The 26,666-nt window shown below is 48.5% G+C and overlaps 2 protein-coding genes across 2 annotated transcripts in view; both read right to left on the reverse strand.

Annotated features, from left to right (window-relative positions):
• Positions 1–1,083: 1,083 nt before the first annotated feature.
• LOC132587913 (zona pellucida sperm-binding protein 3-like) lies at positions 1,084–18,609 on the reverse strand. Its single transcript, XM_060260320.1, has 9 exons — positions 18,041–18,609; positions 8,809–8,927; positions 8,621–8,724; positions 8,164–8,341; positions 7,944–8,064; positions 4,211–4,302; positions 3,985–4,130; positions 3,209–3,319; positions 1,084–1,263 (listed from the first exon to the last, which is right to left on the reverse strand). Exons 1-9 carry the CDS (start codon positions 18,449–18,451, stop codon positions 1,139–1,141), a joined length of 1,407 nt encoding a protein of 468 aa, XP_060116303.1. The 5' UTR covers positions 18,452–18,609; the 3' UTR covers positions 1,084–1,138.
• A 4,412-nt stretch (positions 18,610–23,021) lies between these two features.
• LOC132587854 (mucin-2-like) overlaps positions 23,022–26,666 on the reverse strand; it is a 33,445-nt gene continuing 29,800 nt past the window's right edge. The window contains exons 12-13 of the mRNA XM_060260242.1: positions 26,183–26,293; positions 23,022–24,594 (exon numbers count right to left, since the gene is read on the reverse strand). Coding sequence (XP_060116225.1) covers positions 24,550–24,594; positions 26,183–26,293 — 156 coding nt within the window. The 3' untranslated portion in view covers positions 23,022–24,549. The remainder of the gene's footprint in view (positions 24,595–26,182; positions 26,294–26,666) is intronic.

The raw sequence follows: 26,666 nt of genomic DNA on the forward strand, positions 1-26,666 counted from the left end.
GAATTCTAGATCAGGGGTGGCCAACGGTAGCTCTCCAGATGTTTTTTGCCTACAACTCCCATCAGCCCCAGTCAGCATGGCCAATGGCTGGGGCTGATGGGAGTTGTAGGCAAAAAACATCTGGAGAGCTACCGTTGGCCACCCGTTCTAGATAATCTCCCAGCTACAGAGCAGGAGTTAAGTGCACCTTTAAGACCAACCAAGTTTTATTCAGAACGTAAGCTTTCATGTGCTGTCTGAGCACACTTCATCAGACGAGGAGATCAGGTATTGTGGGCAATACCTGACCCAAGTGGGGCAGCCGTGTTGGTCTGAAGCAGTTGAACAAAGCAGGAGTCAAGTGGCACCTTGAAGACCAACCAAGTTCTATTCCGAATGTCAGCTTTCGCCTGCTCTCAAAGCTCACTTCATCAGACGTCGTTGGTACCATTTTGCATTCTAAACCGCTGCCTACCAGCTATATGTAGCTCTGCTCACTGTACTCGATTCCTTGAGAGCCAGTTTAGTGTAGTGGTTAAGTGGCTCTCTCTTATCTGGGAGAACCGGGTTTGATTCCCCACTCCTCCACTTGCAGCTGCTGGAATGGCCTCGGGTCAGCCATAGCTCTCGTAGGAGTTGTCCTTGAAGGGCAGCTGCTGTGAGAGCCCTCTCAGCCCCACCCACCTCACAGGGTGTCTGTTGTGGAGGGGGCAGGAAGGTAAAGGAGATTGTGAGCCGCTCTGAGACTCTTTGGAGTGGAGGGCGGGATATAAATCCAATATCTTCCTCTTCTTCTTGTCTGATGAAGTGTGCTCAGAGCACACCAAAGCTTGCATTCTGAATAAAACTTGGTTGGTCTTAAAGGTGCCACTTGACTCCTACTTTAAATCAGTATAAGGCAGTTCCATGCATTCCTGGAATCCCCCCACCCCCCACCAAAGCAGCCATTTCCTCCAGAGGAACCGATCTGCCCTCTAGAGATTGGTTGTAATTCAGGGAGATCTCCAGGCCTCACCTGGTGAGCAGACAACCCTACTTCCCCCCTCATGCATCACACGCGCACACACACACACACACACACTGCATTACAGAAAACACACACACTTTTTGGAATTCGACCCATTTCTTTATTTCTTTTGGTCCCATGCTTGAGTTTGTCTCAGACGTTGGGGCGTCTGCCTCTCCTGCAGGCCAGAAGAACCACCAGAACCACCAAGATGGAAGCTAGCAGACCGGTCATGACTGTCAGTCCCATCATGATCAGCACCGACCTCTCGTGGGCATCTGGAAAGAGACGGGAGATGCGGGCTGAGTGACTCCTCTCAGTCCCTAGACGCCAAGTTGCCCCCCCGGCCCTAGGGTTGCCAATCCCCAGGTGGGGGCAGGGGATCTCCCGGTTTGGAGGCCCTCCCCCTGCTTCAGGGTCATCAGAAAGCAAGGGGAGGGGAGAGAAATGTCTGCTGGGAACTCTATTATTCCCTATGAAGATTTATTCCCATAGAAAATCATGGAGAATTGATCCGTGGGTATCTGGGGCTCTGGGGGGGCTGTTTTTTGGGGTAGAGGCACCATATTTTCAGTATAGCATCTAGTGCCTCTCCCCAAAATACCCCCCAAGTTTCAAAAAGATTGGACCAGGGGGTCCAATTCTATGAGCCCCTGAAGAAGGTGCCCCTATCCTTCATTATTTCCTATGGAAGCAAGGAATTGAAAAGGTGTGCTGTCCCATGTGATGGCCAGAACTCCCATGAAGACCACACACAGACAATCAGTTAGAGTGTTTTGGCTGCTACACTGTTCCTCAAGTTGCAGTGTTTTGCCTGCCCCATCCCAGGGGAACCACAGAATAGAGTTGGAAGGGACCTCCAGGGTCATCTAGTCCAATCCCCTGCACATTGCAGGAATCTCACAAATATCCCCCCCCCCAGCACCCCCAGCGACCCCTGCTCCATGCCTTAAAGACGGCAAAAAAAAAAACAAAGCCTCCAGGATCCCTGGCCAAACTGTCCTGGAGAAAAATTGCTGCCTGACCCCAAAATGGCCATCAGCATTTTCCTGGGGGTGCAAGAAAGGGCCACAAGAACTAAGCACTGATGCAGCCCTTCCTGCCCTCCCTCTCATGATCTGCCTAAGTTCACAGAACCAACATTGCTGTCAGATGGCCGTCTAGCCTCTGCTTAAGAACTTCCAAAGAAGGAGTGCCCACCACCTCCCGAGGAAGCCTGTTCGTGGTCCTTACCCCAGCAATGGGGCATTTGGAAAGCACAGCCTCTCCATTCTAGGACACTGTGCTGGTCTCTGAACATTCTACTTCCTGTACCAGCCATAGACGTGCGCACAGAGCTTCCACAAATTCCTCCGGCACGGAAAATAGATTGCTTGGCCAAGTTCCCACACCAAGAGAGGAGAAAGATCCAAAGACCCACTCTTTCCCCCTTTCCGAGCTGACAAGTTGCACAGCCCTTCCGATTTGATATAAAGAGCTCCAGGTTTGCTACACCAACTCCCACGAAGACCACCAGCTATAAATGGAGATCTCCCCACATGGATTTGGTTGTAAAACCAGGGATCCCCAACTGGGTGCCCACGGACACCATGGCGCCCGCCAACAGCTTTCCTGGAGCCGACCAAGTGTTTTCAGAAACTGGGTGGGACCAGGTGAGGCACATGCCCAGTGGCAGGGGTGGAATTCTAGCAGGGCTCCTTTGCATATTATGCCACACACCCTGGTGGAGCCAACCCTCCAAGAGCTTACAGGGCTCTTAGTACAGGACCTACTGTAAGCTCCAGGAGGATTGGCTGCATCAGGAAGTGTGGCCTAACATGCAAAGGATCTTTGGCTAGAATTCCACCTCTGCCCAGCGGGATTTCTGATTTAGCCACCTGAGATCTGATTGGCATGGCAGATTAAAATAACTTCGTTTCAGTGGCAGCTGCCACCCCAGTACTGACTTTACTCTCTCACACTCCTCTTTTCCAGTAGGATTTAGTACTAATTAAACTAACTATTAATTAAACTACCCCTCTTCTCCCCAGCACTTGTGTTACGTAGTCCCGCCTCCTGTGACAGCCATTTTGCGGCTTGCTCCACCTCCTGACAGCTATTTTGTGATTGGCTCTGCCTTCTGTGGCAGCCATTTTGTAAATCGAAAGGTGCCCACAGGCTCAAAAAGGTTAGAGACCCCTGTTGTAAACCATGAAAGCATTTCAAGCATCAGATTGCACCTACCTCGTGTCTTGGACTTCCTCTCATCTTCAAGGTATGTGGAAGTCTTCAGCTCCTCCAATATGAAGGGTCCCACCAGAACATCAGCTTCTGTTTCACCCATGGAGGACTCTCCTGTATAGACAAGCCAAAGTTCTTCATCTGGCTCCATTCCAGTGCTTGTACCAGAGTACTTCTTGTGTGTGCAAAGTGCCATTGAGTTGCAGCCAACTTAGGGTGGCCCCGTCGGATTTCCAAGACAAGAAACTAATAGAGGTAGTTTGCCATTGCCTGCCTCTGCGTAGCAACCCTGGATTTCCTTGCTGGTCTCCCATCCAAGTACTCACCAGGGGCTACCCTGCTTGGCTTCCAAGATCTGATGAGGCCATCAGGCTAGCCTGCAACATCCAGGTCAGGGCAAACAAAGAGAGGTGGTTTGCCATTGCCTGCCTCTGCATAGCAGCCCTGGACTTCCTTAATGGTCTCCTATCCAAGGACAAACCAGGGCTGTCCCTGCTAGGTTTCCAAAATCAGGTTAGACTGCACCCTCCATTTCATCCAGAGATCAACATATGAAGCTGCCTTCTACTGAATCAGACCCTCGGTCCATCAAAGTCAGTATTGCCTACTCAGACTGGCAGCGGCTCTCCAGAGTCTCCAGCTGAGGTTTTTCATGCCTATTTGCCTGGACCCTTTTGAGTTGGAGATGCTGGGGATTGAACCTGGGACCTTCTGCTTACCAAGCAGATGCTCTACCACTGAGCCACTGTCCCTGCCTGAGGCAAAAGTCCAGAACTTACCCTGGGCAGAAGGAAGCTCTCTCTGGAAGCGCCCGCCCGGCCTTCTCCACAAAGAGTCAGCTCCTGGAGACTGGCCCAGGTTTCTCCCACAGTTTCTGGTCTCACAGCAGCGGCAGACGCCGTCGGGGCCTTCAAGCGCAGACCAGCTGCAGTGAAGAGGAGGAAAGAGTCATGCCTGCGATCCCTCCTGAGCCCCTTTCCCAACAAGCTCGTGGGTGTCACTCACCTGCCCCGGGCTTTGTCAAAGGAGCACGCCTTGTTCAGAGCATTGGGGGATTGGTCATCTGCTACGACTTTCAAGTGGCAAGTAATGTAGATCTTGGGGGAGGGGAAGGGAGAGAGCAAGATGTAACCGGACGTCAGTCTGCTTTTTAAGTCACTCAATATGACAGGGCCAGGGCCTTTTTTTGTAGAAAAAGCCCAGCGGGAACTCATTTGCACATTAGGCCACACTCCCTGACACCAAGCCAACCAGAATCATGTTCCTGCTAAAAAAAAGAAGAAGCCCTGAACAGGGCTTGCAGGGGTGGAATTCTTTCAGGAGCTCCTTTGCATATTAGGCCACACCTCCCTGATGTAGCCAGTCCTCCAAGAGCTTACAAAAAAGAGCCTTGTAAGCTCTTGGAGGATTGGCTACAGCAGGGGGGTGTGACCTGATATGCAAAGGAGCTCCTGCTAGAATCCCACCCCTGCAGGGCTGTACCCAGGTGGGGGCTAGGCTTCCCAGTCTCCAGGTCTCAGAGGGGGATCCCCCAGTTTTGCAGGCCCCTTCCCCACTGCATACTGAGTCCCCAGCTTGCTGGGGGGGGGAAGTGGAGATGACTGGGGAAGGCAATGGCAAACCACCCCGTAACAAGAAGACTGCCAAGAAAACGTTGTGATGTAACGTCCCTCCTCCTCGGGTCGGGAATGACTCGCTGCTTGCACAGGGGACTACTTTGACCTTTTTAAAATCAGTGTCCCCCAGTGCCCTCTCTAGAAAAAAAATTCTAGATGCAGGCCTGCAACATCATCTCTAAAGGTGAAGCCCATGCCAGCCTCCTGCATTAAGATGGGTTGCTTTAAGGATGCTCAGCCCCCCCGCCTCCCATATGGCTCTCCACCCTACTGAGATCAATTCCATATGGGGTTGCCAACCTCCAGGTAGGCCCTAGAGATCTCCGGCAGTCCTGCTGGAGAAAATGGCCGCTTTGGAAAGTGGACTCTATGGCAGGGGTGTCAAACTCATTTTGTTTTGAGGGCCTGCTCTGACATAAATGAGACCTTGTTGAGCTGAGCCGGGTGTGTACCTATTTAAGATCAGGTAGCAGAGATATGAACTTTATAAAGGACACAGACAAACACGATTAATTTAAAAAAAAATCTTAAAACATGCTTAAAACATTAGCACTCATTGGACTTAAAGGTGCTTACTTTGTATCTCTCCCATGGGATCCAAGGAACTAGACAGAGGAAGCTCTGACTCTTTCCTTCCTTCCCCAGGGGACCAGGACAGGGAGGAGCCTCAGCCAATAGAAACAGAGGCTTGGCTCAGTAGCTCTGCTGTGCAACTGAGAGAGCCTGGCCAAGCAAGCTATCCTTCCCCCCCACCATCTCCCCAAGGGAGGAGCCTCATCCAATGGAGAAAATAGAGGCTTTGCTCCGTAGCTCCTGTGCTATTGAGCAAGCCTGGCAAAGCAAGCTGTGATGCAGAGGGAAGCAAGAGAGATGGAGAAAGAAGTAGATGACAGCCAGTTGCTCAGGGGTGTGAAAGGAGCCCTCTGAGGGTCTGATCCGGCCCCCGGGCTGCATATTTGACACCCCTGCTCTAGGGTATTCTACTCCACTGAGCTTTTTCCCCTCCCCAAATCCCCAGCTTCAGTCCCACAGATCTCCAGGAATTTCTCAGAGCTGGCAACCCTAATTCCACAATTTATGAGAAATCAGAGAACAAGAGCCCACCAGGCCCCAGATGCTCTCTAGCCTTCCCACTTTATTGCTTTATTACTTTATTGCTTCCTGTCTCTGTAAGTATGTCCCAGAATAGGCAGCTTCTACACCACTTAATGTATCGTGTTGAAAAGCTCATGTTTCTTTTCAGCTGTTTGAGATTTCTGTTTGTTGTCAACATATCTGACAACAGGAGCTTTCACTCCTGTAAGCTTCACCCTGAAAACCTTGTTTTCTCTTAGGATTCCTCTGGGCTGGAACCTGTTTTCAGATTTCTGTAGCCCAGACAGAATCATAGAGCTGGAAGGAACTGCTAGGGTCATCTAGTTCAACCCCCTGAAAAATGCAGGAACTTCACAAATACCACCCCCACCCACCCACCCACACATACACACACGTCCCCACTGATTCCTGCTTCATGCCTGGAAGATGGCAAAACCCTCTAGGATCCCTTTCCAATCTGGCCTGGAGAAAAAAAAAGATCCCTTGTATGGTTCATTAAAGGCCCTATCCTGATTATTGTACTTGACTTACACTGTGTACTTTTGCCTTGACTTGGTGAGAAAGAGCAGACTACAGTGGTGGAAAGTGCTATGAAGTCACAACTATGAACATTGGGGCCAAAAATCCCAGCTACAAATACAAATTGATGGGGTGTGGACTGGCAGAGACTGACCAAGAGAGAGATCTTGGGGTCGTGGTAGATAACTCACTGAAAATGTCAAGACAGTGTGCAGTTGCAATAAAAAAGGCCAACACCATGCTGGGAATTATTAGGAAGGGAATTGAAAACAAATCAGCCAGTATCATAATGCCCCTGTATAAATCGATGGTGCAGTCTCATTTGGAATACTGTGTACAATTCTGGTCACCGCACCTCAAAAAGGATATTATAGCATTGGGAAAAGTCCAGAAAAGGGCAACTAGAATGATTAAAGGGTTGGAACACTTTCCCTATGAAGAAAGGTTAAAACGCTTGGGGCTCTTTAGCTTGGAGAAATGTCGACTGCGGGGTGACATGATAGAGGTTTACAAGATTATGCATGGGATGGAGAAAGTAGAGAAAGAAGTACTTTTCTCCCTTTCTCACAATACAAGAACTCGTGGGCATTCGATGAAATTGCTGAGCAGTTGGATTAAAACAGATAAAAGGGTGATTAACATGTGGAATTCACTGCCACAGGAGGTGGTGGCGGCTACAAGCATAACCAGCTTCAAGAGGGGGTTAGATAAAAATATGGAGCAGAGGTCCATCAGTGGCTATTAGCCACAGTGTGTATATGTGTGTGTGTGTGTATATATTGGCCACTGTGTGACACAGAGTGTTGGACTGGATGGGTCACTGGCCTGATCCAACATGGCTTCTCTTATGTTCTTAACTTATGGTGACCCCACGGAGTTTCCAAGAAGGAGGAGAGATTGGATTAATACCCCGCTCTTCACTTGGAGTCTCAAAGCGGATTGCAATCTCCTTCCCTTCCTCTCTCCTCAACACCTGTGAGGTTGATGGGGCTGAGGGAGCTCTGAGAGAATCGTTCTTGAGAAGACAGCTCTGAGAGAACTGTGGCTGACCCAAGGTCACCCAGCTGGCTTCACAGGGTGGGGGGAGGAATGGGGAATCAAACCCAGTTCTCCAGATTAGAGGCCACCGCCCTTAACCACTGCACCAAACTGGCTCTCAAGGCAAGAGACGTTCCGAGATGGTTCACCATTTGTCTGCCTGCCCATCATGCCCCTGGCATTTGCTGGAAGACTCCCATCCAAATACTAGACAACACCAACCCAACTTCTGAGATCTGACAAGATTGGGCTATCCAGATCAGGGCAAGGCGGACGACAGATAACCAGCCACACACTCGCAGCCTAACCTACCTCACAGAGTCGTTGTGAGGAAAAAATGAAGAGAAATTTTGGGTCCCACACTGAGGAGATAGGCGGGTTGTAATTCAAGTAAATAACGACATGCTGGGGAAAGTGGCTGCCAATTTAAGCAGGGAAAAAAACCTTAAACAGATCGGAAGGTGACTTACCACGTCTCCCTGATCCTGGGCAAACCGAAGGGCATCGACTGTGAACTGGAGCGAATCCAGCCTGGTCCTGGGAGACACAAAGGCCGAACTGGAGTACTCCGATCTCCCATCCACCAGGCACCTGGACCCAAAAGCAGAGTCAGCAGCTTTGCATGGTACGATTGTGGTCGTTCAAAGGGATTGTCTGAAACATCTCAAAAAATCTCAGAGACGTTCTTACCCGTGGAAGTCAACAATCGAGTGTTTGGGAGAGGAGGTTATGTCTGGAGTCTGGCTGGCTACACACTGGTCAACAAAGAGCCTCAAAGCCACGTGGTTGACCGTGTTCACATCTGCCTGGACATGCAGGGCATCTCCCAGTCGGTACCTCTTAGAGGTTCTCTCAGCGGTCCAGTCATCTGGAAGGGAATCGAGTAGAAACTGATCTGAAAGGAGCTCCCCTCAAGCATAGAGTTGCCAAGAGCTTACAGGGCTCATAGTACAGGGCCTGCTATTAGCTCCAGGAGGATTGGCTACATCAGGGGTGTGTGGCCTACTATGCAAAGGAGCTCCTGCTACTAAAAAAGCCCTATATGGCATTATAACCCGCTGATGGCCATCCCCAACCCCACCCTCCTCGAACTCCAACCCCTAAACCTCCAGGTATGTCCTAGCCCAGAACTTGCAACCCCACCTACCATTCATGAGACGCAAGGAGAAGACCAGCCTTTCTTCTGCAGACAGCGTGGAGCTGAAGGGCACCCATGTTGGCTGGATGGCCTTGCTGCTGACGTTGTTTTTCCTGGAAGAAGAGAGACCTCAGCTGATAAGCCATATCCCTGAAGAACTTGCCTAGTTACAGAGGCAGCATTTCATAGGGTCCCACCTTGGATAATGGCACTCAATGGGGACCTCGACAGGGCTGGTTCGAATGACGAGCGGGTTGCTTCCAAGAGCGGGTTTGTAGTAGAGACGGGTGCTGTAGACCAGGGAGTCCGAAGTCATCTGGAAGAAAGAGTGTCAGCTTAATGGTTTCAGAAGGTAGCCATGTTACGTCTGCAGAAGATCTAGATTTGAGTCCAATAGTGCCTTATGTACCAACTAGATTTGGGGACATAAACATTCGGGCCAGCCCCGCCACTAGGTGATTGCCTAGGGTGCCAGCCTTCTGGGGGTACCAAATTGGGCACCCCTCCCACGTGACTCAGTGAAGGAGGTCTCCCATCCAAATACTTACCAGTTGGCCCTGCTCAGCTTCCAAAATCTGACAAGATCAGGCTTGCCTGGGCTATCCAGGTCAGGGAGAAACTTCAAGTGTTCTGCTTTTCATTTTTCCCACAATTCATCTGTTTTTGAAAATTGGTTATGGGCGGGGCGGGCGGAGGACGAGAAGTTATCTTGCCTAGGGTGCCAGCTAGTCTAAGGCCGGGCCTGTAAACGTTTGAGAGTCAAAGCTTCACATCTGAGTTCTGACTCTCAAAAGCTTCTGCCCCACCAAATTTTGTTGGTCTCGAAGGTGCCAAGAAAACTTTGTGATGTGATGTCACCCTATGGGTTGGTAATGACCTGGTGCTTGCACAGGGGACTGCCTTTACCTTTAAGGAGCTACTGGATTGGAATCCAGCTCTTTTAGGTTGACAGGACATGTTCACAGAAATGAGTTGACATCAACCTACAAATAATTCCACCAGGGACATTCTCAACCAGAAGTCAAGAACCAATTGACTGCTGAAGTCATATTCAGCCATCTCTCTGAATACCCTCCAGGCCCCCAGTAGAGCTGCCAATCCCCAGGTGGGGGCAGGGGATCCCCCGGTTTGGACCCCCCCCCCGCTTCAGGGTCGTCAGAAAGCAGGGGGGGAGGGAAATGTCTGCAGAACGCTCCATTATTTCCTATGGAGCCTGATTCCTATAGGGTATCATGGAGAATTGATCCACAGGTATCTGAGGCTCTGGGGGGCTGAGTTTTTGAGGTAGAGGCACCACATTTTCAGTATAGCATCCAATGCCTCTCCCACAAATACTCTTAAAGTTTCAAAAGGATTGGACCAGGGGGTCCAGTTCTATGCAACCCCAAAGAAGGTGCCCTTATCCTTCATGATTTCCAATGGAGGGAAGGCATTTAAAAGGCGTGCAGTGGTCAATTTGAATGTAGTGATGGCTAGAACGCCCTTTGGAGTTCAGTTCTGCTTGTCACAACCTTGCTCCTGGCTCCACCCCCAAAGTCTCCTGGCTCCACCCCCAAAGTCCCCAGATATTTCACCCCCAAAGTCCCCAGTAGGGGTCAGTCACCACTGGCTGCCATGACTTCCAGGTGTGCACACACACACATACAAAATAGAAAAATACGGGGGAGGGGGAATGATAATGTGTCTGAAGACATGTGCACAAAAGCTTATACCCAGAATAAAACTTTTTTTGGTCTTTTTTGTAATTTACTTCTTTAATTTTGAAAAGAAAATGTAAAAGGCATGCAGAAGGAAAGAAAGGACTTATCTAAGGGTTATAGAATTATACTTGTCAAAGGTTATTATAAGAACATTATCTATTAAAGAAATACTTCTCCTTGACATTCCCTTCATTAAAATTTTAAGACATTTTCTACAACGGTTTCATCATTAACTTATATTCTGTATTACATATTTAATCCATACTACGTACTAGCTGTAACTTTTAATACACCAAAGTTCGAAGGAAAATCTATTCTCTTTCTCACAATGAAAATAAATATTTTGTTCAAAATCTACTTCCTCCTTATACATTTATATTAAAAGCTTGTTCTTTTTCTGCCTTAAACTACATCTATGTGCCGTACCTGAGCTTTTCTTGTAGAAAAAACTCAGGAGGAACTCATTTGCATGTTAGGCCACACACCCCTGACATCACCATTGTTTCACACAGGGCTTTTCTTGTAGAAAAAGCCCAGAAGGAACTCATTTGCATATTAGGCCACACCCCCTAATGCCAAGCCATCCAGAACTGCATTCCTGTGCGTTACTGCTAAAAAAAAAAAGCCCTGTACCATACAATAAATTTATAAATCATTTTAAAACTATTCCTCATTAAAACTTTGTTGGCTTTATAGGCACCACTGGACTCAAACTTTGTTAAGCTACATCTTGTCACTCCTAATTGTCTGAGAAGTGTGTCTTTGAGGATGTGCGCGCTTTATATTAAGCTTGACAAGCTTATTTCTCACGCTATTGTCTTGTCCCACAATTAAAAATCACAGCATATTCACTGAAGCAAGACGCAAGGCTTTATTGAAGCCCAAGCTTTTGAGCTTAAGAGACCGGGGGTCTGTTTGCATACCTGGATTTAAATGTAACACCTATTGAATTGGATGAACAAAGCAGGAGTCAAGTGTCACCTTGAAGACCAACCAAGTTTATTTAGAACGTTAAGCTTTCGTGTGCTCTCTAAGCACACTTCATCAGACGAGGGGGTCAGGTATTGTGGCTGGAATACATGCAGTTTGTTGATAAAGAGGGCAAACCAACTGATCACATGGTCACATTTGGTCTGGATAGCCATCAAAGGTAATAAAATTCCCTGCCAAATGGTGTTTCTGCAGATCTAGTCCACCATTTGGCAGGGAATTTTATTACCTTTGATGGCTATCCAGACCAAATGGCCAAGCCACACTGTTTTATGAGACCATGTGATCAGTTAGTTTGCCCTCTTAATCAACAAACTGCATGTATTCCAGCCATGGCACCTGATCCCCTCGTCTGATGAAGTGTGCTTAGAGAGCACATGAAAGCTTACGTTCTAAATAAAACTTGGTTGGTCTTTAAGGTGAAACTTGACTCCTGCTTTGTTCAACTGCTTCAGACCAACACGGCTGCCCCCTTGGATCTATCTATTGCATTGGAGAGAGGCTAAGACTCAGGGAGACTGGTCTGTCCCCTTCTGTTGTCATCTTCTACCAGTTGAGTGAAGACTTATTGGTTGTTTGCTTCATTTGGCATTCTCTCAATGATCTTCCCTTCCTAAATATTGTTTTTATGTTTGGGTAGCCCAGGCTAGACCAGTCTTGGAACCTAAGCGGGACTGGCTTTGGTGTCAGTGTTTGGATTGTAGATAGGGTTGCGAGATCCAATTCAAGAAATATCTGGGGGACTTTGGGGGTGAAGCCAGAAGACTTTGGGGGTGGAGCCAGGAGCAAGGTTGTGACACGCATAATTAAACTCCGAAGGGAGATCTAGCCATCACATTGAAAGGGCCTGCACAGCTTTTAAATGCCTTCCCTCCCTTGGAAATCATGAAGGATAAGGGCACCTTCTTTGGGGGCTCATAGAATTGGACCCCGTGGTCCAATCTTTTTGAAACTTGGAGGGTGTTTTGAGGAGAGGCATCGGATGCTATGCTGTAAATCTGGTGTCTCTATCTAAAAAAAAAACAGCCCCCTTAGAGCTCCAGATACTTGTGGATCAATTCTCCATTATACCCTATGGGAATTGGTCTTCATAGGGAATAATGGAGTGCCCACCAGACGTCTCTCTCCCCCCTCCTGCTTTCTGATGACCCTGAAGTGGGGGGAGGGCCTCCAAACTGGGGGATTCCCTGCCCCCATCTTGGAATTGACAACCCCCAAAGAAGTCCTGGGTGACTACTAAGGTTGCCAGGTCTGTGTTGGAAAGGACCTGGAGACTTTGGGGGGGGGGGGTAGAGCTGGGAAATGGAGGGGTTTGGGGAGAGGAGGGGCCTCAGCAGGGTCCAGTGCCCTAGAGGCCACCCTTCCAAGCAGCCCTTTTCTCCAGGGGAGCTAATTTTGGTCAGCTGGAGGTCAGTTGTAAAAGCAGGAGATCTCCAGGCTCCACCTGGAGGCTGGCAACCCTAGCAGAGGCAGGCAACAGAACATCTCTTGCCTTGAAAACCCAACAGGGTCACTGTAAGTCATCTGCAACTTGACAGCAAAAATAATAATAATAATAATGACTAGGGAGACAGTCCCCAGTGTCAGGGAAGTTAGGCTTCAGTCACCCAGAGCCAGGGCCTTTTCCGTGGCTGCACCTAGCTGGTGGAATGAGTTGCGGGAGGATGTTAAGGGCCCTGAGAGAGCTTCCACAGTTCCTCAGGACCTGTAAAACAGCACTCTTCCACCTTGCTTTCGCGTTAGGACAACTTACAGCAACAGATTAGGCCCATAAACCAGAACTGAACATAATTCTGGACTTCCTACTGCGCTATGGTGGTTTGGGGTCCCTTGGAACATCTAAGATTGACTATCCGGTTATACCGCTACCATCGAAAATTAATTACGTCATGAATTATTGTACTAGCGTCTACTGTTATATTGTTTTTAAACTGATATTTTAATACTGTTTTCATGTTTTATGTATTATCGATGTTTTATCTTGTTGGTCATTTTTTACCCTAACCTGTGAGCTGCCCTGAGCTTGCCTTTGGTAGGGAGGGCGGGATATAAATTAGATTTAATTAATTAATTAATTAGATAAATTATTAATATAATTAACCTTCAGCAGCATCTGGACCGAGGCGACTCGGTGGTGCTGATGTTGTTAGACCTATCGGCAGCGCTCGATACGGTTGACCATCGGTTGCTGACTTGCCGTCTCGCCGACCCAGGGATTGAGGGGCTGGCCTTACATGGCTTTCCTCTTTCCTCGATGGTTGGGGACAAAGGGTGGCGATTGGGGGTGAACTGTCCCGGAGGCACACGCTTGATTGCGGGGTGCCTCAGGGGGCGGTGCTTTCCCCGATGTTGTTCAACATCTACATGCGCCCCCTTGCCCAGATTGCCCGGAGGTATGGGTATGGGTTGGGTTGTCACCAGCTGATGACACCCAGCTCTATCTACTCATGGATGGCCGGCCTGACTGTGTCCCAGAAAATCTGGACCTGGCGTTACAAGCGTGGCTAGATGGCTTAGGCTGAGTAGATTGAAACTAAAACCAGCGAAGACAGAGGTCCTTTGCTTGGGTCGACGTGGCCCAGGAAGGGAAATTCCCCTACCAGTCTTTGACGTCAAGAGCTTGGGGGTACTATTGGAGCCTGCCCTGACAATGGAGGCCCACATAGCAGGCACTGCTAAGTCCGCATTCTTTCATCTTAGACGGGCGAGGCAGCTGGCTCCTTTCCTGGAGCACGGTGATCTAGCAACAGTGATCCATGCAACGGTCACCTCGAGGTTGGACTACTGTAATGCCCTCTACATGGGGCTGCCCATGTGCCGAACCTGGAAGTTGCAGCTAGTGCAGAATGCCGCCACCCAGCTGTTATTAGGGCTTCCCAAGTGGGAGCACATTCAACCAGGGCTTCGGGAACTGCACTGGCTGCCAATAACATACCAGGTTCGGTACAAGGTGCTGGTTATCACCCTTAAAGCCTTATATGGCCTAGGACCTGCCTACCTTAGGGACCATCTCTCCCCACATGTTCCCCAGAGAGTGCTTAGATCTGGTTCGCAAAATCTGCTAGTAATCCCCGGGCCAAAGGAGGCTCGTCCAAAGTCAACCAGGGACAGGGCCTTTTCGATTACAGCCCCCTGCTGGTGAAACCAGCTACTGGAAGAGGTGAGGGCCTTGCGGAACCTTGGGCAGTTCCGCAAGGCCTGTAAGACAGTCCTCTTCCGGTTGGCATATAACTGACTGGTGTCTAAAAAAGGAAGGTTGTAGAATAGCACCATACTGTTAGATCATTTTGTTTTATTGTTTTAGCTGTTGTAAATTATTTAATGTATTTTAATATTTATTAATCTTATTGTTAGAATTTCATGTTGTAAGCCGCCCTGAGCCCGCCTCGGTGGGGAGGGCGGGATATAAATCGAATAAATAAATTAATAATTAATAATCAACCCAGTTTTTTTAGCTGCTTCTAATGCTGGAGAACCAATGTGATGTAGTGGTTAAAGAGCTGGACTACTAGGCTCTGGAAAACCCAGGTTTGAGCCCCCACTCTGCCATGAACATAAGAAAATAAGAGAAGCCATGTTGGATCAGGCCAATGGCCCATCCAGTTCAACACTCTGACCAATTTCTCACTAGAGCTTTAATCCTGGTTTAACTCTGTCCCCAAACTGACTTTCTACATTAAAACCATAGAATCATAGAGTCATAAAGTTGGTTTCTCTGATTCTATGATTCTAGTGTAGAAAGTCAGTTTGGGGATAGAGTTAAACCAGGATTAAAGCTCTAGTGAGAAATTGGCCTCTGTGTCACACAGTGGCCAAAAATTTTATACATACACACACACTGTGGCTAATAGCCACTGATGGACCTCTGCTCCATATTTTTATCTAAACCCCTCTTGAAAGTGGCTATGCTTGTGGCCGCCACCACCTCCTGTGGCAGTGAATTCCACATGTTAATCACCTTTTGGGTGAAGAAGGACTTCCTTTTATCCATGGAAGCTTGCTGGATGGCCTTGGGCCTGTCACACATTCTCAACCTAACCTACCTACCTTCACAGGCCAAAGTTTGAGTCCAGGCTGGGCGCTTTTAAAACCCACAAAGTTTAATTCTGGGTATGAGCTTCCCATATGTGTGTATCCAAAGCAGTGTGTGTGACTGTGAAACTATAGCCAGAATGAAGCTTTTATTGGTCTTCAAGGTGCCCCTGGACTCAAACGTTTGTTCTGTTGCTTCAGCTCAACATGGCTGCCCCAGCTGAAGCCACCTCACAGAGGTGTTGTGAGGATAAACAGAGGAAAATAATGCCAGCTGCTTTGGGTTCCCATTGGGAGAGAAGGTCGGGATATAAATAAATCATGTAGATAAATAATGAATCCGTTCTTTTAACCCTGTATGTTGGGCGGGGGTGATTTTATTAGGCATCTTTAAATTGTTAAGCCAACTTGGTGGCCTTCCTAAGGGCAAAAACATGAGACATAAACAGGGCTTTTTTTTTTTAACAGGAACTCACAGGAACATAGTTCCGACTGGCTAGCTGCCTGGGGGTGTGGCCTGATATGCAAATGAGTTCCTGCAGGGCTTTTTCTATCAAAAGGCCTTGTGTGAAACAATAGTGATGTCAAGGGGTGTGGCCTAAAATGCAAATAAGTCCTTGCTGGGCTTTTCCTACAAAATAAACCCTGTGTGAAACAATTAGGGTTGCCAATCCCCAGGTAGGGGCAGCGGATCCCCCGGTTTGGAGACCCTCCCCCCGCTTCAGGGTAGTCAGAAAGCAGAGGGAGGGGAGGGAAATGTCTGCTGGGAACTCTATAATTCCCTATGGAGATTTATTCCCATAGAAAATCATGGAGAATTGATCTGCGGGTATCTGGGGCTCTGGGGGGGTGCTGTTTTTTGGGGTAGAGACACCAAATATTCAGTATAGCATCTAGTGCCTCTCCCCAAAATACCCTCCAAGTTTCAAAAAGATTGGACCGGGGGTCCAATTCTATGAGCCCCAAAAGAAGGTGCCCCTATCCTTCATTATTTCCTATGGAAGGAAGGAATTGAAAAGGTGTGCCGTCCCTTTAAATGTGATGGCCAGAACCCCTTTGGAGTTCAATTATGCTTGTCACAGCCTTGATTTTGGCTCCACCCCTAATGTCTCCCGGCTCCACCCCCAAAGTCCCCAGATATTTCTTGAATTGGACTTGGCAACCCTAGAAACAATGGTGACATCAGGGATGTGGCTTAAAATGCAAATGAATTCCTGCTGGGCTTTTTCTACAAAAACAATCCTGGACATAAGTATTGCAAATAAAAAACTAGCCAGGATAGAGACTGTTCAAGGGCCAGAACTTCCAATAGCTGAGACCTTGAGTTAGTTCACTGCAATCTTATCTCCACAGCTGGGGTTCCCAACCCTCCAGCTGGAGGCCAGGAGATGGGAGAACTGATGTCCAGACTGCAGACTTCAGCCCCCTTGATAAAATGGCAGCCTCAGAAAGTAGACAGAAAGTACGGTATCACATCCCTGAGAGCCAGTTTGGTGTAGTGGCTAAGTGTGCGAACTCTTAACTGGGAGAACCGGGTTTGATTCCCCACCCCTTCACTTGCATCGGCTGGAATGGCCTTGGGTCAGCCATAACTCTTGCAGAGCTGTCCTTGAAAGGGCAGTTTCTGTCAGAGCTCTCTCAGCCCCACCTGCCTCGCAGGATGTCTGTTGTGGGGAGGAAAGTAATGGAGATTGTAAACTGCTCTGAGATTCAGAGTGGAGGGCAGGATATAAATCCAATATCTTCTTCTTAGCTCTCTTCCCTCCCCTCTAGGAAAGTGCAAGGTGATGCGACAAAAAAAAATCCCTACTTGAATTATAGGCTAATAGGAGACTTGCTGAGACTGAGAAGGAAAAAGATCTGGGGGTCATAGCAGATAAGCTCCACGAAAGTGCCAACCCAGTGTGCTGCAGTAGTGAAAAGGGCAAACTCTTAGGGGTTATTAGGAAAGGAACTGGGGCGGTGGGGGGAGGCAACATGTCCTATATAGATCAATGGTGCAGCCTCATTTGGAATCCTGTGTACAGTTGTAGAGAGTAGAGAGGAGGGAAACCAAGGTGATGGGAGGGGGTTGGAGCACCTTCCCGACGAGGAAAGGCTGAAAAGTCTGGGACTTTTCATTTTAGAAAAGAGACAAATGTGTGTGGGGGGTGGGGGGGAGGCATGATAGAGGTTTATAAAATGATGCCAGGGAAGGAGAGAGTTGACCAAGCAACATTTTTCTGACAATCCCAAAATAATTGAACTAGAGGGCATCCAACAAAGTGGATGGGCAGTAGGTTTAAGATGGACAAAAGGAAATACTCCTTTACACAGAGACTGGTTCCAATGTGGAATTTGCTGCCAGATGATGTCACAAAGACCATAGTTTTAACCGTGGGGTTAAAGGAGAAGTCTATCAGTGGCTTCTAGCTGCAGGGGCTGAAGGGAACCACCACAGGCAGAGGCACTGAATCCCAGAGCCAGGAGCCAACATCTGGGGAAGGCCTCAGCCTCTGTGTCCTGTTGTTGGTCCTCCAGAGGAACTGGCTGGTCACTGCATGAGACAGGATGCTGAGCTGGATGGACGATTAGCCTGATCCAGCGGGGCTCTCCTTATGTTCTCTCCCACTTTTCCCAAGCTCTGCCTTCAAACTTCTAAGAATTTCCCAATCCAGAGCAGACACCACCTAAACAAGATAGCATTAAGGGAAGGGGGGAACTTCACCTGCAAGGTGCTACCGCAGTCGTGCAGCCCAGCTTTGAAGATCACCGTGTCCTTGGCAGCGTCCAGGGAGGTGTGCTTGCAGCCGGAGGAGCCCAAGCTCAGGTCCGCCGCTTGGATCAGCCTCCCGGTCCCAAACAGGTCCCTCTTCACCGTGACAACCAACTGGGCTTCCTCACACTGGACCGAAATGGGGTTCAGGGTGGACAAAGCCCTGGCTTGGGAGACGTCCACCGAAGCCCAGGAATTGGAGTGAGACAAGAAAGGAGAGTCCAGCAGTTGCCTCTCAGAAGATACTAGAGGGGGACTCAAGGGCCCTGAGGCCCTTCCAGAGAAACCCCAAGGACTGTAAGAGGCCACTAAGGTGACTGTGAAGTAGAATACTCCAACGCTAAACTGGCCCCAGCAATCCATCCTACCTGCTGGAGGGAGCAAACCGATGCAGAAGAGAAACGCCCTTAAAGGGAATCTTTATGTGCCAGCACTCAGGGCCTTTCACAGTTGCTAGAGGTTACAAATGAGAGAGGACGATTCTGCCTTTATTCCAAGGGCAGGGAAGGGAAAGAACTGATAGGACACCAAGCTCAGCTGCAGACAATCTGGACTCTGCAGTGCTTTCTTTGGCCCCCACTCTGAAAACACTTACAGAGGCTGTTGGCTGCATTGTATCTATTTTTGTTTCATTTACACCCTGCCTTTCTCCCCAGCAGAACGAGCCTCGTGGAGCGGAGTGTTAAAGCTGCAGTCCTGCAGTCCTAAGCTCTGCTCACGACCCGAGTTCGATCCCCGGCGGAAGCTGGGTTCAGGTAGCCGGCTCCAGGTTGACTCAGCCTTCCATCCTTCCGAGGTCGGTCAAATGAGTCCCCAGCTTGTTGGGGGGAAAGTGTAGATGACTGGGGAAGGAAGGCAATGGCAAACCACCCCGTCAAAAGTCTGCTGTGAAAACGCTGTGAGAGCAACGTCACCCCTGAGTTGGAATCGACTGGTGCTTCCACAGGGGGCCTTTCCTTTCCTTTTCCCTTTCTCCCCAGCAGGGACTGGCTTTTATTTTTCTCTGCCGTTTTTCTGTATCTTCGCAACAACCCCACTGAGGTAAGTGAGGCTGAGAGCATGTGACTGGCCCAAGGTCACCCAGCAAGCTTTATTACTTCCTTCTCGATGGCAGCCTTCAGCTACCTGAAACGCTACCTCCTGGAAGAGGGCAACCACTTAATTATTTTATTTTATTTTATTTTAGTCTATTTCTATTCTGCCCACTCCCTGTAGGGCTCAGGGAGGAGTACAACAAATGATAGAACAATAAAATACAATAAAAAACATTTTATAAACAGACAGCTTGACAGCACTCAGAAAACTTTACCATACCATCACATATTGCCCAGCCTGGCTGTCTCAGATCATGATATCTCATAGAGATGGCAGATATTAATCCATTTTATAGCACAGGTGACAGCGCCAATGCCAATAGGGGACCAATCTGGGGCAGTGATACACTATATTCTTGGTACTTGGGGAGGAACTGTGGGAGGGCTTTTGGAGTTCTGGCCTTGCTGGGTGACTCCTGGGTATCGGCCTCTGTGACACAGAGTGTTGGACTGGATGGGCCATTGGCCTGATCCAACATGGCTTCTCTTATGTGACACAGAGCGTTGGACTGGATGGGCCATTGGCCTGATCCAACATGGCTTCTCTTATGTGACACAGAGTGTTGGCCTGAATGGGCCATTGGCCTGATTCAACATGGCTTTTCTTATGTTCTTATGTGACACAGAGTGTTGGCCTGAATGGGCCATTGGCCTGATCCAACATGGCTTCTCTTATGTTCTTATGTGACACAGTGTTGGACTGGACGGGCCATTGGCCTGATCCAACATGGCTTCTCTTATGTTCTTATGTGACACAGAGTGTTCGCCTGAATGGGCCATTGGCCTGATCCAACATGGCTTCTCTTATGTTCTTATGTGACACAGAGTGTTGGACTGGATGGGCCATTGGCCTGATCCAACATGGCTTCTCTTATGTTCTTATGTGACACAGAGTGTTGGACTGGATGGGCCATTGGCCTGATCCAACATGGCTTCTCTTATGTTCTTATGTGACACAGAATGTTGGACTGGATGGGCCATTGGCCTGATCCAACATGGCTTCTCTTATGTTCTTATGTGACACAGAGTGTTGGACTGGATGGGCCATTGGCCTGATCCAACATGGCTTCTCTTATGTGACACAGAGTGTTGGACTGGAGGGGCCATTGGCCTGATCCAACATGGCTTCTCTTATGTTCTTATGTGACACAGAGTGTTGGACTGGAGGGGCCATTGGCCTGATCCAACATGGCTTCTCTTATGTTCTTATGTCTAGGGCAGTGATGCTTGGTCTTCTTGGTGCTTGGGGGGCCACAGAGGGAGAGCTTTTGGAGTTTTGGCCCCACTGGAGAACCTCTTGATGGCACCTGAGTTTGGCCACAGTGTAACCCAGAGTGGTGGGCTGGATGGGTCGTTGGCCTGATCCAACATGGCTTCTCTTGTCTTCTTATTCTCTGCCGCTCCAGAGGGCTAGATCTAAATGGGCTTCAATGCAGAAGGTAAAGATTGATTTAATGTTGGCAGAAAGTGAACAGAAGAGTAGTCGGCTGTCCCTCCTTGAAGCCCTTCAACCAGAGACATGGTGCAAACATCTCTCAGGGACTACTGTAGCTTTGGCTTTCTCAAAGTGGTCTAGCTAGAAGATGGACCTTCCTACTAGGCCCAAAAGAATTTAGCTGCAAGGCCCCACTGCCTTTTCCTCCAAATTGTTTTCTTGAACTTCTAGGGACCAGAATTCCAGAATCCCTCCCACTGTTGCCCCCTCCCACACCAAGAATTCAGGGCATCACTGCTCCAGACAGAGTTCCATCTATACCTTCTGGCCAATAGCCACTGATGGACCTGTTTCTCCAGTCACCTCTTGAAGCTTTCTATACTTGTAGCTGCCACCACTTCCTATAGCAGAAAATTCCATGTTAATGACTTTTTGAGTCTTTCCCATCAACTTTTTTTTTAACTGTCTGGCTTTCACACCCACACATGGTAATGGGAAACACTATGGAGTGCTATTACATACCTGCAGCTTAGCAGACCCCAGGCTAGGAAAGGTTAAAACCCAATGGTGTAAGAGCTATCAGCACTTGTGCTATTCCCACCCCCTCAGGTCTAGAGAACCACAGAATATGAGTAGACCACACTTTGGAAATCAGTATGTCTGGGGCAGTGCTCTTTATTCTTAGTGGGGGGGACAGTGGGAGGGCTTCTGGAGTTCTTCTGACTCCACTGGTGGACCTCCTGATGACCCCTGGGTTTTGAGCATTCACTGAATGACATAACACCTCGGTGGGGTAGGGTGGGATATAAATTGAATAAAATAAATAAAATAAACAAATAAATAAATAATGTTGGACTGGATGAGTCATTGGTCTGATCCAACATGGCTTCTCTCATGTTCTTATGTCTGGGGCAGTGATGCTCTGTCTTCTTGGTGCTTGGGGAGCAAAAGTGGGAAGGCTTCTGAAGTTCTGGCCCCACTGCTGGACCTCCTGATGGTTTTGACCACTGTGTGACACAGACTGTTGGACTGGATGGGCTGCTGGCCTGATGCAACATGACTTATGTTATGTTTGGGGCAGTGATGCACTATGTTCTTAAGAACATAAGAGAAGCCATGTTGGATCAGGCCAATGGCCCATCCAGTCCAACACTCTGTGTCACACAGTGGCCAAAATTTTTTTTATATATATACACACACACACACACACTGTGGCTAATAGCCACTGATGAAGCTCTGCTCCATATTTTTATCTAACCCCCTCTGGAAGGTGGCTATGCTTGTGGCAGCCCCCACCTCCTGTGGCAGTGAATTCCACATGTTAATCACCGTTTGGGTGAAGAAGTACTTCCTTTTATCCGTTTTAACCTGTCTGCTCAGCAATTTCATCGAATGCCCACGAGTTCTTGTATTGTGAGAAAGGGAGAAAAGTACTTCTTTCTCTACTTTCTCAATCCCATGCATTGAACATATGAACATATGAAGCTGCCTTATACTGAATCAGACCCTTGGTCCTTCAAAGTCAGTATTGTCTTCTCAGACTGGCAGCGGCTCTCCAGGGTCTCAAGCTGAGGTTTTTCACACCTATTTGCCTGGACCTTTTTTTTTTGGAGATGCCAGGGATTGAACCTGGGACCTTCTGCTTCCCAAGCAGATGCTCTACCACTGAGCCATTGTCCCTCCCCGAGCCATTGTCCCATTATCTTGCAAACCTCTATCATGTCACCCCGCAGCTAAAGAGTCCCAAGCGTTTCAACCTTTCTTCATAGGGAAAGTGTTCCAGCCCTTTAATCATTCTAGTTGCCCTTTTCTGGACTTTCTCCAATGCTATAATATCCTTTTTGAGGTGCGGCGACCAGAACTGCACAGTACTCCAAATGAGACCGCACCATCGATTTATACAGGGGCATTATGATACTGGCTGATTTGTTTTCAATTCCCTTCCTAATAATTCCCAGCATGGCATTGGCCTTTTTTATTGCAAACGCACACTGTCTTGACATTTTCAGTGAGTTATCTACCACGACCCCAAGATCTCTCTCTTGGTGCTCGCAGGGGCCACAGTGGGAAGGCTTATGGAATTCTGGCCCTGCTGGTGGACCTCCTGATGGCCCCTGGGTTTGGCCACTGTATGACACAGAGTGTTGGACTGGATGGGCCATTGGCCTGATCCAACATGGCATCTCTTACGTTCTTATGCAAGAGACTGGGACAGGACAGCCTGAAATGGCAGCTTTATTCTGAACCTTTAAGCTCTGCAAGACAAGTGTTTGCCACTTCCCTTTACCCAAAGTAGCTTCTCCCAAGCAGAACATGATATTCATTCACATTATCTCTCTTGCACAACGCCCAATTCTACCTGCATTCATCTGACACCAAGAACCCCAAATAAGCACACTTCCAGTAAAGTATCTTTTTCGTTTTATTTCGAACTATATCCACGAGTACATCACTTTCTCCATCATTTCGGCAAACAAGCTTCAAAGAGGTATATCGCGTTCCGCAAACAGGTTCAACTTGTTTGCTATTTAAAAAATAATAAGTTGTGCTCAAGTGGTGTAGTGGGGACACGCGGAAGAGGGCAGAGGTTAGCATAAAAGCCTTCCAAGGGGGGGAAAAGGAGGAAAAATGCTTTTTTCAAAAGGCAACCTAAGTAGAATACACTGCCGTCAGACAGGTATTGTTGAGTTTCGACGCTCCAGGAGGGACTCCAGTGGCCACAGCTAATCGTGCCAAACAAACAACAAAACGAGACTTGTAATTTAGCGGTTGTGCCCAGCAAGAGATACTCAGAAGATCGAACTTGACTGTTTCCTAAGAATTCTGGCCGGCCTCTTCCTTCCATGGCTCAGGGAACACAGCAAGACTTGGGATTCCCTGAGATTCTCCCAGGCAGCTTTGTCAGTTGCTTGCTTTTGAAATGTCTCAGTGCCTTTCGGGGCGGAGGGGCTCAAATGCGACCCAGCTCAGTCCTAAAAACACTCTCCCTAAAGGCTTAGGACTGCACTGGACTTGCTTGGAGGCTTCAGCAGCGGAGGCGAGCTCAGTTCTCCAACCCCCTCCCTTCAAATTTGCAATCGACACCACCATTCAAGGCCTTCAGAGGAAAACGGAAGCCCCTTGCGCCCCAACGGACCAAGAGAAAAGTCCCGGCTGTGCCCCAAACTGACCAAGCCATCTTAGACAAAACTGAGATGCTCACCTGCTGCAAACCTGCAAGCCGCTGGGAATCCAGCTATCAGAAATAGATACACACAAATGTCCTACCCACCCACCCCCACTCCCATCCAGAATCTAACCCCCAACAGAACCCGGATTCTCGCTTCAGTACCCTGACCCCAGAAAAGATCGGACCAAGATTTTCTGCAGCCTAAACCCACGTAAGAAAAAACAAAACGCTTTCCACGCACATTAAAAGAAATTCAACTTTCTAAAAAGCACCCACACTGTTTTGAAAAGACCGTAGGAACGGAAGGGCTTTGGGCAGGGACAATGAAGCAGTCAGGACACAAAAGAGAGAGACCCCTCACTCTTCACATCTGGAGATTCTTCCTCGGTCCCTCGATATACACAGAAGTAGCAGCTGTCTCCTTGCGTTCACCTTTCTGAACCATAAAAAACCTTTTGTTTCTAGTTGAAGACTGCCCACGTGCAAAACGGCGACATATTACAGAAGGGAAGCCTCGGCACGCATTTCTTTCTCTTTGGCATCCGGCACTTCCGGGGTCCCTCCAAGTTTTATTTCAAGGGGGCAGACTGTCCCGGTACAGCAAACAAGTTCTGCTTCAAGGCCAGTTACCCGGCCCGTCATCCTCGGCTTCCTGTTACATTCTTTCTCGTGCTGCCGGGAAATTGGAAACTCAAAAAGTCAGACCTCTGATCCCAGAGGTCCTCGGACAGTTCGACGCGTCTTCACTGTAAACGGTGGCTCTCTAGCCAAGCGCTTCGGTAGGTGAGGAGGTTTGGGTGTTGTTGTCCTGCAAAAGGGAGGAAAGATTTCATGCTGGTTTTTTATTGAGGAAATGTCTGGACCAGGGGTGTCGAACTTGTTTGTTATGAGGGCCAGATCTGACATAAATGAGACCTTGTCGGGCCGGGCCGTGTCTGTCATGAAATGTAATGCCAGGTAGCGGAGACTATAGAGGACACAGACAAACACAATTAAAGATTTTAAAAAACAAAATAAACTATGCTTAAAACATTAGCACTTGTTGGTCTTAAAGGTGCTTTCTCCCATGTGACCCAAGGAACTGGACAAAGGAAGCTCTGGCTCTTTCCTTCCTTCTCCAGGGGACCAGGAGGGGGAGGAACCTCAGCCAATAGATGGGAGAGAGGCTTGGCACAGTAACTCTGCCGTGCGATTGAGAGAGTCTGGCAAAGCAAGCTATTCCTACCCCCCTTCCTCCCCAAGGGAGGAGCCTCAGCAAACGGAGAAAATAGAGGCTTGGCTCAGTAGCTCTGCTGTGCGATTGAGCAAGCCTAGCAAAGGAAGCCGTGTTGCGGAAGGAAGCAAAAGAGAGGGAGAAGGAAGCAGGTGACAGCCAGTTGCTTGGGGGCTTGATAGGAGCCCTCCGGGGGCCTGATTTGGCCTTCGGGCCACATATTTGACACCCCTGGTCTAGATCCTCATCCTGCCACTTAACTGGGATTATCGTTTCTGCTAAGCAGTATTGCTTATACAGCTTTTCAGAGTTTCACACATGATTTTGGTTTTAAGATTTTTGTGTCAGCCATGTGCTTATTTCTACCCTGCCTTCCTCCCCAGCCCTGAGCTGGATAGTCCAGGCTAGCCCCACCCCTTCAGATCCGGAATGCTAAAAAAAGATCGACCCTGGTTAGTAGTAAAATGGGAGACCACCAAGGAAGGCCAGGGTTGCTATGCAGAGGCAGGCAAGGGCAAAACCACCTCCGGGCATCTGTTGCTTTGGAAGCCCTATGGCAGAAAGGGGGCATAAAAATGTGGATGGGAAGATCTTCAACTTACTCCATACCTGGACTCGTGCTACTCATTTTGTAAACCCATCAACACTAAAAGCGTCTTTGTACATTACGTTTTAGGCCCTCAGGGCTGTTGTATACACATCTGCCAACTACACACTCCAGGTACCTCTAGAAAAAAAAAACTAGAACAGGGGGCTTAGAGCAACTGGCTGTCATCTGCTTCCTTCTCCCTCTCTCTTGCTCCCTTCCACATCACAGCTTGCTTTGCCAGGCTAGCTCAATCGCACAGCAGAGCTACTGAGCCAAGCCTCTATTTTCTCCATTTGCTTAAGTCTGTAGCAGGGCATGATGAGCGCTTGTGAGTAACCACTCGTTTCTTCGGATCTGAAAAGAGCAAGAATCCAGTAGCACCTCTAATACTAAAAGAAGATTTGTGGCAGGGGAGGAGCTTCCAAGAGTCACAGCTCACTTCTGCAGATCTCTGAAGAAATGAGTAGTGAGTCACGAAAGCTAATACCCTGCTACAAATGCTGTTAAGTCTTTATGGTGTAACTGGACTCTAGCTCTTTTCTACTGCTATAGACAGACTAATGCAGCCACCCATCTTGATTGATCTCCAAGTACCTCTGTGAGGGGACGGAACGTTGGGTTGTCCAGTTCAAAGGTCTCCACCATCACCTCAGGGTCCCGGACTCTGTGTATTACCATCTTTTCTTTCCAGCCAAGATGCTTGTACTTGGAAGAGAAGGATGTCTGAATTAGAAGTGACAGAGCTAGCAAGGTTTCCACATCAAGAGAAAAGAAATAGGCCATGGCACACAGCAGTTCAGGGGTCTTGAGGGCATAAGTCCCCTATTCTAATAGCAAGCTGCCCCCAAAACAATTCCTACCACCCACCCATTTGTCTTAAGACACAAGACCTTTATGCCTAAGGCCTAAGTATGGTACCACTGAATTCTTTGTCCTTGGAAAGCACAAATAGCTATTTGCATTTTTATCCCACCTGCAGGACAGTGTACCTGGATCTCCGCCCCTCTATTTTACCTTCACACCAACCCTGTGAGGTAGGCATAGCCAAGGGGGTGAGGGCTCAAAGTCACCCAGTGAG

The sequence above is a fragment of the Heteronotia binoei genome, chromosome 19 (assembly GCF_032191835.1).
Source record: "Heteronotia binoei isolate CCM8104 ecotype False Entrance Well chromosome 19, APGP_CSIRO_Hbin_v1, whole genome shotgun sequence".
NCBI classification, from domain to species: Eukaryota; Metazoa; Chordata; class Lepidosauria; order Squamata; family Gekkonidae; genus Heteronotia; species Heteronotia binoei.